At 48.4% G+C, this 9,640-nt stretch overlaps 1 protein-coding gene across 4 annotated transcripts; it reads right to left on the bottom strand.

Moving 5' to 3' along the window:
* Positions 1–39: 39 nt before the first annotated feature.
* On the bottom strand, positions 40–6,741 carry MAGIX (MAGI family member, X-linked). Of its 4 annotated transcripts, none has more exons than XR_013974898.1 (7): positions 6,636–6,741; positions 5,638–5,784; positions 3,442–3,524; positions 2,148–2,381; positions 1,889–2,057; positions 474–1,013; positions 40–236 (listed from the first exon to the last, which is right to left on the bottom strand). XR_013974898.1 is itself a non-coding variant. In XM_080911082.1 (7 exons), exons 1-6 carry the CDS (start codon positions 6,682–6,684, stop codon positions 721–723), a joined length of 975 nt encoding a protein of 324 aa, XP_080767208.1. In that variant the 5' UTR covers positions 6,685–6,741; the 3' UTR covers positions 41–236; positions 692–720. The 4 variants fall into 4 exon arrangements, 3 of the variants coding, with proteins under 3 accessions (XP_080767208.1, XP_080767209.1, XP_080767207.1); XM_080911082.1 differs by having other exon boundaries at positions 41–236; positions 692–1,013; XM_080911083.1 differs by lacking the exon at positions 40–236 and having other exon boundaries at positions 304–1,013; positions 1,889–1,997.
* Between the last annotated feature and the right edge of the window lie 2,899 nt (positions 6,742–9,640).

Below are 9,640 nucleotides of genomic sequence, written 5' to 3'. Positions count from 1 at the left end.
GCCCGCGCGCCTCTGGAACAGCAGACTACATGGCACAGTTAAAACTAGTTTTTTCAAGCCGGAAGTGGAAGACCACAGACTCTGGGTGGAGGAAGGCGCCAGACTTCTAGATTTGCTATCTTGATGTCAGCCAAGGGTCTGAAGAATTCCATGCGGGAACCCTGGGCTTAATGAGACACACCCACAACAGGCCCACTTCGGCATTGCCCACGCCACAAGCAATAATGTGCGTCCTCCTAAAGTGAAATGAATGAATGAAGGGCAGGAATTAGCAAAGCAAACTGGGGAGCGAGCAGAAATAAAGATCCATCTGGAGGCATAAAGGAAGCTACACGTAGGTTTCATAGCTTTCGGGTGGTTTCAAAGGGACTTCATCGAAACCAGATCAACCCACCCCTCCCAGGGTGGACTGGGAAGCCTCGCCCCGCCTAGAGCACCTAGCAAGTCAGAACTGGATCCAGCTATTTTATTACCTCCCGGCCGGGAAGGAACTAGGAGAAGCTGTGCGCACGCTGTCGCTGTCGTGGGGGTGGTGGGGTTGCGAGCGCTCTGGGAGGGCCATACCACTGGCGTCTTGAAGGGGTGGAGACCAGTCCACTGTGCAGTGGGAAGGTACTAGACCGGGGTAAAGCTCTAAAGGAAAAGCTTAGAGCCTGGAGGTCCGGCATGCGAGAACCTTGTGGGACTTCACCTAGTGAGCACAGAACTGTCTGTTGGTGCTCAATGCCTCCGCCTTCCAGCTGCCATCTCCTGAGCGAGCCGGGCGCCCCCACCCCGAACCCCTAGAGCCCGTGAGAGCCGGTCCTCGCTCGGCACCAGCCAGGGTCCAGGGGTACTAGGGATATGGTCTTCCAGGTCTTCTGTGGGGTGCTCCGCTGCGCGAACCACGTGACCAGTAGCCACTGCCTCTGGACTCGGTCTCGGACTGGTCCGGGTCTTGGGCTGGTGGTGAACTGGGGAAACGGTGCTGCGAGACTCCATCATCCTGCTTCCCCTCTGATCTGGGCTGCGACCTGGAGACAGCAAGACTAGGGGTTAGATTGGGTGGTGGGGTAAACAATGGACGTGGGGCTGTAGCTACGAGTGACCAGAAAAAAAAGCCCTTGGAGACAATTCTCTTCAAGACTTTAGATGTGTCACTCCATCGCAAACGTCAACATTCCCTGCCTCCATGTATACCCCTTCAATCCTGGAGATGCCCCGCAGAAATCATTGCCCAAAGGTAATCAAACCCTAACCTGAGCTTTTTGGACCACGAAGCTTTCCCCGTGTGAGTGTTCTGACCCCCTCTCTCACCTCCAGTTCCGCTCTTTCAGATACTGATCAGTTCTTAAACACTAGGGGCGGGGATGCAGATGGAGGTCAGAGGACAACTTGTGCGGATCAGGTCTCTCCTGCTACTGAGTGGGTCTTAGGGATCAAACTCAATGTCATCAGGCTTGGTGGCAAACACCTTCAACTACTGAGCTGTCTTGCCAGCCCCCCCGTATTTGTCTGTCACGAGTAAAGAGCATCTGGGAGTGGACTCCGCAGGGCTTCTCAGGTGACTAGGCAAACCCTGCTCCAGTCTCTATATCCTTATCCTGTGTAGCCTTCTCTAAGGACTAAGACTTTTCCTTCTGAGGGGGAGGGGCTTTAACTCGGGACCCTCCTCCCCCAAGACCACAAAAGCATCCTCTCTGAAGTTCTTACCCTGGGATGGGGTTCCTTCCCTGTCCCAGACTTTGTGAAATCTATATAGCCCCATCCAGACACTGGACCTCTACAGTACCCCCCACTGGAACCATCAACCCCTTTCTCCATGGGATCCGGCCTTTCCACTCTCTGAGCCGCCCCCCTTCTCCTCTTTGACCTGTGCCTCTCTTCTCTGGGAAATCCACCACCTCACCTGTCTTCTGATGTCCTCCAACCTTCTCGCTCCTACTGCCATCCATCTCTTGAGGCCTCTGGAGTACCAGGCAAAGGCGGGGGCCTCCAGTGCGAATCTGTTCCACCACCTGGGCATGAGTGAGGCCCTGTGTTGACTGTCCATTGATACAGAGCACGAGGTCACCAGCCTGCAAGAGCACAGCGCTGGATGAAGGGCAGATAGAGCCTTGGCAAGGATAAGGACCGTATCTAGGAATAAACTATTGCCTAGAGCTGACCTGCAAACGACCACATCGCTGTGCTGGCCCATCTTTCAGCAATCCACGCACGGCCAATGGAGCATCCCCAGAGACATTTCGGCCTCCACTTAAAGTGAGACCAAAGCCTTCAGGACCTCGGACCAGCTCCACAGAAAATCGGCCAGTGGCTTGGGGTAGTTTCGAAGCATAGCTTGCCTTATTCTGGGTTACTGGTGACTCCATACATGTACCCAGAGTCTGAGATCTTTGATACTGGAAAGGGGGCAAGAATATACATAAATTAGCTGGGTGTGTACCTTCGGCAGGATTATTATTGCTGTGTTGTGACACCATGACCAAAGCAACTTGGGGGGGGGGAGAATTTATTTGCTTTATACTCCCACATCATGGTTCATCACACACAAAAAAGTCAGAATAGGAACTCAAGCAGAGGCAGGAACATGGAGGCAGGCCCTAATGCAGAAGCTGTGGAGGGTGCTGCTTTCTGGCCCGTTCCCCATGCCCAGCCTGCTTTCGCTTTCTTTTTGAGACAGGGTTTCTCTTTATAGCATTGGTTGTCCTGGAACGCACTCTGTAGACCAGGCTGGTGTCAACTCAGCGATCCACCTGCCTCTGCCTCCTGATTACTGGGATTAAAAGCATGTGCCGCCACTGCCTAGTCAGTCTGCTTTCTGCCCAAGGACGATGCCATCCACAATGGACTGGGCCCTCCCTCATCAATCCCCAATTAAGAAAATTAAGTCTTACAGCTAGATCTTACAGAGGTATTTTTCTTAATTGAGGCTCCCTCCTTTCAGATAACTCTAGTTTTTAAGTTGATAAGACTAGCCAGCACAAGTGACCCCCAGTCAACTTGACACACAATCATATCATCATTAAGCCACAGCCTTTCCTTTCTTATTTGTCCTCAAGATCTTACATTAAGAACATGAAAACATTGAAAAGCCCCATGGTTAGTACATATTCAAACACAGTAAAGTTTCAGTCCCTTTAAAATATCCAGAGTCTTTAAAAATCCCAAATCTCTTTTAAAAGCCCGAATATGCAGGTCTTAGGGAGGCATTTTCTCAATTGCTGTTTCTTCCTTTAAGATGCTCTAGCTTGTGTCAAGTTGACATAAAACTGGCCAGCACAGTGTAGGAAGTACATGCCCATAATCCTAACACTGGAGAGTCTAAGGCAGAGAGATCACCATGAGTTTCAGGATAGCCTAGCCTACCTATCAAGTTCCAGGCCAGCCGGGGCTACAGAGAATGCCCTGTCTAAAACTCAACAAAAGCAAAAAGTTAACACAGGGCATAGCATTGAGTACCTGGGGTCGATGTTCCACAAGAGTGACATGAGGCAAGCGACTGTCTGTGACTTCTATATCTGCAGAATCCAGACCACTAACAGCTTAGATATGAACGAGACAAAGAGGGACATCAGAAGATATGACATGGAAACAACATAGGACTCCTGGGTTGACTTTTTAAATATCCTTTTTCTTTTATGTGTATGGGTGCTTTGCTCCTGTGTGTGTGTGCACACCACTTGTGTACCTGACGTCAGATGCTCTGGAACTGGAATTACGTGGTGAGCCACCGTGTGTGTGTGTGTGTGTATGTGTGTGTGTGTGTGTGTGTGCTGGGAATTGAGCAGCCAGTGCTCTTCACCATGGAAAAACATTTCTCTAGCCCCACCAATTAACATTTCCATCTCATGTATTTGAGAACTTATACAACTCACACAGATTGACCCACCATTTAACTTCTTAGGGACCACTCTCCCGTTCTCCTCCGCTAGTCATCTTTAAGGCTGAGCCTACAGAAATAAATGTCCTGGCTTCTTCCTCTTAAGTCATCCTGTGCCATCCATGTGAACAATCCTCCATATCTTCCGTCCAGATGTGAAGAACACATAGGCTGCATGCATTAAGTCACACCCTAAGAGGGACTGTAGCTTATTTGCATGTGTCATATCTTGAGTTTGGTCCCAGCACCCAACAAGTTAAATGAATACAATATTTGGGGTTTTTTTTTGTTTTTGTTTTTGTTTTTTTTTTTTTTTAAGTAAGGCCTTCTAGGAAGGTCGCCATTCCAAGATTTTTTTTTCTGAGAATCTAGACCACAACCTTTAATTAGCCTGAAAATTTCACTTCATTTCTCACATGTCAAGATCCACCAACAACAGAAGACTAATCCCAGCATTCTAGAAGCTGAGGCAGGAGTATTGGCTCAGATTTGAGACCAATGTGGTCTCTATCATGAGACCCTGTCTCATGAAACAAAACAAGGGACTGGCAAAATAGTTCAGCAGTTAAGAGTTCCTATTACTCCTGCTACAGACCAGAGTTCAAGTCCCAAGACATACATGGCAGCTCACAACTGCCTGAAACTGGTAAATCTGATATGTTCATGTATATATACCTACACACACACACACACACACACACTTAAAATAAATAAGTCATATGTGATGGTGCATGCCTTTAATCCCAGCACTCAGGAGGCAGAGGCAGGTGGATCTTTGAGCTCTAGGCCAGCCTAGTTTACCTAGTAAGTTCTGGGACAGTCAGGGCTACATAGAGAGACCCAGTCTCTAAAATAAAATTAAATCAAAATTATATCTTTAAACACACACATGCACACAAAACCAAGCAAACAAAAATCTGCCTCTAATGTATTATTCAGAGCTTCCACACTTTGACAGGCATTTCAGACTCACCATTTTTTAAAAAGATTGATTTATTTATATGAGTACACTGTAGCCATCTTCAGACACACCAGAAGAGGGCATCAGATCCCATTACAGATGGTTGTGAGCCACCATGTGGTTGCTTGGGAATTGAACTCAGGACCCCTGGAAGAGCAGTCGGTGTTCTTTACCACTGAGCCATCTCTCCAACCCTCAGACTCACTTTTTTTGCAAAGAAATAATTTCCTCTCTAAGTGACTCCTCTTTGGAAATGACATTTGGTACAGTTTCACAGATATATAAAATGTATTGAAAATTAACCTTAGTTCGATTATGCACTTTTTTTTTTTTTTGGTTTGGTTTTTGAGACAAGGTTTCTGTTGTAATCCTGGCTGGCCTGGAACTTTCTTTGTAGACCAGGCTAGCCTCGAACTCACAGAGATCCATCCATCTGCATCTACCTCTCTTGAGTGCTGAGATTAGAGTACTACTGCTCAGCCCCATTTGTACTCTCTACCTGCTCCTATTCCTGCTAACTCTTCTTCCAAATTAGGCCCCCTCCTACACCCAGGTTTGTTTGTGTATGTGTTGCCCATAGTTACAGCTGCCAAGTGTTTCGAATGCCAAGTCGGGCCCCGCTGACCTTAATAACCATCCAGCCCAGCACTTTCCACAGATGTTCTGAAACTCATCTATCGCTATAACCCTAAAGGAATACTCTCTAGTTCACAAGATCTCGCTCGCGCTAAACCCCTCCCTGCAGAATCACACTCTCCAACAGTCCTAGAAGCCCAGCCCCTCCTGCCCCGCCCTACCAAATCTATGTACGAACCTTCCTTGGGGCGCAGGCGCAATGTGGTGCTCGCCTTCCGTACTAGCGCTGACAAGTCCGCTGCTGCTCTTGCCGCCAGGGGGCGCGCATCCAGCCGCTCCAGGAGCTGCCGAGCTCGGGGGCTCCGGGACCCCTGTAAGCCACCTCCTGCCCAGGAGAAGGAGACAAGTCATCTTGGAGCCAGACCAGTGGAGTCCCGACCTGAGCGATTTCTAAGCCCAACGACCTAGCAATGCCCCTCCAGATATCCGGAGATCCCTGGTCTGGAGTTTAGCGGTTGCCGACAGTCCCCTCTTTTCCTGGGACCCCTGACCACCACGAGTGCATGCACTGCCCGCTGCCTTGCTCCATAAAGTCTCCGAAGGTAGCCACTTGGCAGCAATAAACCTGGACACCTCTGAGCACTCAACAGATTTATTTGTTTAGAGCTCACCATCGTGTCCCCTGGTAACATAAAATGACAAACTTCTTTCGCCATGTGTCCAGGGACCCTGCTTCCACCACATAACTCCTCCCTCGCAATTAACCCTAAATTCCCTAATTTCACCTTCAGTACACTAGTCCCTGCTACCCCTAAGAGTTCTCTTAAAGGCCCAGTGTCCCCTCAGGGTGCAGCATTCCCAGATTCCCCCTCCTCAGATTCCCCAGCCCCACCCACCTAATTCCCTACACACCCTGCCTGCCTTGGAACAGCAGATACCTACAGACTCTTCTTCCTAGATAGGTGTCCCGAGTTCTGATGTACCCCCCACCTCTCTCTCTCCCCCCGCGCCCCCCCTCTCACACACACACATACACACACACATACACACTTGAGATTTTAGGTTAGGGGACCTAAAACAAGGTTTCCATTGCTGGGCCCCTGGCTGTTCCCAGGACTGCATGAGCACCAAGGCTGATGCCTACCACTTGTGGGGTGGAAATGATTAGAAATCCACAGGCAAGGAGTGGGTGGCCTGGGACGTCTCCTTCCCTTTCTTCTCCACCCAAGCCAGTACCTCTTCTGCTCCCTCTAGGGTCTGTGGTGTTTCCAGCTCGAGAGTCCATGGCCTGTGGGGAGCTTGGCGGCGTCAGAGCAGCTCCATAACTAGTTTTGAGCGCAGGGGCACGTTCACCTGGCTCCCAGCCCAGGCCTGGACGCGGCTGTTGTCTGGCCAGTCCCAGGCCTGGCGCCCGGACCAGGAGGTGACCTACCTGGCCTCAGGCAGGGAGGCCTGGTTGTGGGAGCTGTAAAGTCAAAGTTTAGCCTTGCTCTGCCCCAGGCACATCTGCTTCTCTTAACTGGTTAAGACTGAAGAGCCTGAGTTAAGATATGCAGGAAACGGAACTCAAGCAGATGGCTGGAAGTGTACAATGGTACACTGACGTTAGAAAACAATTTGTCAGGATTTTAAAAATTAAACAATAAACGACCAGAAAGAAAACAGATTGAATATAAAATATATGATCTACCTACCCATTCCATTTTTGAGTTTTCCTAAAGACTTGACTATGGGTATTTGTGAAGCTTTTGTTTCTTGCCAGTTTCTCCTTGGGCAACCGTAGCAGAATGTTGCAGAGTGGGTGACTGAAACTATACAAATGTATTTCCTCTTGTTCCAGAGACTGGAAATTAGAGATCAAGATGTTGGCCAATTGGGTCCTGGGTGTTTGTTTCCTTCTTGGATTGCAGGTGACTGCTTTCTAGCTGGCCTCCTTACACTGAGTTGACAGAGAGGAAGAGGGAGGGAGAGGACTTTTCTTCTTATATAACCATTTAACCCTGTATACCTCCCAAGACCCTGTCTACAGTCACTTACGGGTTAAGAGCCTTAACAAGTAGGGAAAAGGCATGTAACTCAGTTCACAGCATTTGTTGACAGCCTCAAGCTGGAAACAATACAAAAGTCCATCAGTAGGTAAGTGCACACACTGCCACACTCATGCCTTGGGTTGGGTACAGTGATACACACTGATTGTTGCAGCACTCAGGCAGCTGAGGTCAGAGGCCAGCTTGGGTAACTCAGTGAGACTCTTCACCTCAAAAACTTTAAAGTCTGAAACCTATTTTTTAAAAAATGTAAGTCCAGCATCATCTGGCTGGACCAACCACAGCTCCCAGGGACTAGACCACCAGCCAATGAGTAGCCATGGCTCCAGCTGGATATGTAGCAGAGGATGGCCTTGTCTGACATCAATGGGAGGGGAGATCCTCCTAAGGAGGCTTGATGTCCCAGCATAGGGGGATGCTGGAGGGGTGGAGCAGGGGAGGGTGGGTGGGTGGGTAGGGAAGCACCGTTATAGAGGCAAAGGGGAGGGAGGAGAGGAGAGTCGTGGGATGGGGGGCTTGTGGAGGGGTAACCAAAAAGTGGGATATCATTTGAGATGTAAACGAATGGAATAATTAATAAAAATAAAAATATGAAAAAGAAAGAAATGTTAGACAAGCATAGTGGCACATGCCTTTAATCTCAGCATCAGGAATGCAGAAGCAGGCAGGTCTCTGTGAGTTCAAGGCCAGCTCTGACTACACAGAGAGCTCCTGGCCAGCCAAAGCTACATGGTGAGGCCTCATCTCAAGCAACATCTAAAGCTTAAACGGTGGGTGTACTGGCACAGTGCTGAATCTCAGCTACTTGGGAAGCTGTGGCAGGATCAGGAATTCGGGGACATTTGACTACATGACTTGTTTACACACTCACAAGAGAGCAAGAGCCATCGGAAACTTTATCAAAAGATGTCATTGAGGTTAGAGGTTGTAGCAAAGAGAACAGTGTCTATCTAGCATAAACAAGGCCCTGACTACTACCTAGTTCTCTCTGTCTCTGTCTCTCTGTCTCTGTCTCTCTCTCTCTCTTTCACACACACACACACACACACACACACACACACCTTAGTGATATCAAAAGATGAATATAGGTCAATAGTATAGAGTACACATTTAGCTTGAGATCCTGGGTTCCATCTCCAGCACTACAAAAAAGAAATTCACCAAAATAACTATAGTATATGAAAGAAAAACCTCTGTAAATACCAACTGATGTACAGTGTCAAAGCATGGAGCAGAGATTGCCTGAAGAAGGGTCCAGGGTGGAAAAGCAAGAATTAGAAAGAGCCAATAGAAAACATTTGATGGGATGGCTATGTTCAGTATCTTCATTGCAAAGATGGCGTCGTGGTTATTAGCATACTGTATTCAAACCCTATCAAGTCTATGAAGCCGGATACGATGGTGACGGTATCTGCCTATAATCCGTAACACTTGGGGGGGGGGGCCGAAGCAGGAGAACCATGATTTCAAGACCAGCCTGTGATACATAGAGAGAATCTATCTCAGAAAATAGCGTGTGGGGCTGGAAAGATACCTCAATAGCTAAGAGTACTTGTTGTTCTTCCAGAGGATCCAGGTTTGATACCCAGCCCCCCCATGGTGGCTCACAACCATCTAACTCCAGTTCCGGGGGACCTCATACCCTTTTCTAGCCTCTTCAGCACTAGGCATTGCATGTGGTGTACATACAGACAGACAGACAAAATACGCATACACATAAGAATTTTTAATTTTTTGAATTAAATCATAAATGGGGCAAGGAATTGTGGTGCCTTTACTGTCGGCACTCAGAAAGCCGAAACAGGAGGATCTCTGTGAGTTTGAAGCCAGTCTCGTCTACATACTGAGTTCTAAGACAGCCAGGGCTGCATAGGCAGACCAAGTAAATAAATCAATAGTGACAAGATGGTTAAGTGTGTAAAGACATTTGCTGCCACCAAGCCAGATGACCCAGTTTCAATCTCCAAGACCTACATGGGAGAAGGAAAGAATCATCTCCTGCAGGTTGGCACATTGCAGGAGACAGTGAAGTGGTTCAATGGGTAAAGGCTGATCTCTAGGACCCAGGTAAGTGTGGAAGGCAATTTATAAGCTATCTTCCTAATTCTCTTGGCAGGCTTGCCGCACACATCCTCACCATCCCCACTTCCCAAAGGGGCACACTGGAGCTCTAGAGGATGCACTACTGGCTGG

The sequence above is a fragment of the Micromys minutus genome, assembly GCF_963924665.1.
Source record: "Micromys minutus genome assembly, chromosome: X".
In the NCBI taxonomy this organism is placed as follows: domain Eukaryota; kingdom Metazoa; phylum Chordata; class Mammalia; order Rodentia; family Muridae; genus Micromys; species Micromys minutus.
Note: the sequence above shows the minus strand (reverse complement) of the source record. Positions and strands in the feature narration are given on the sequence as shown.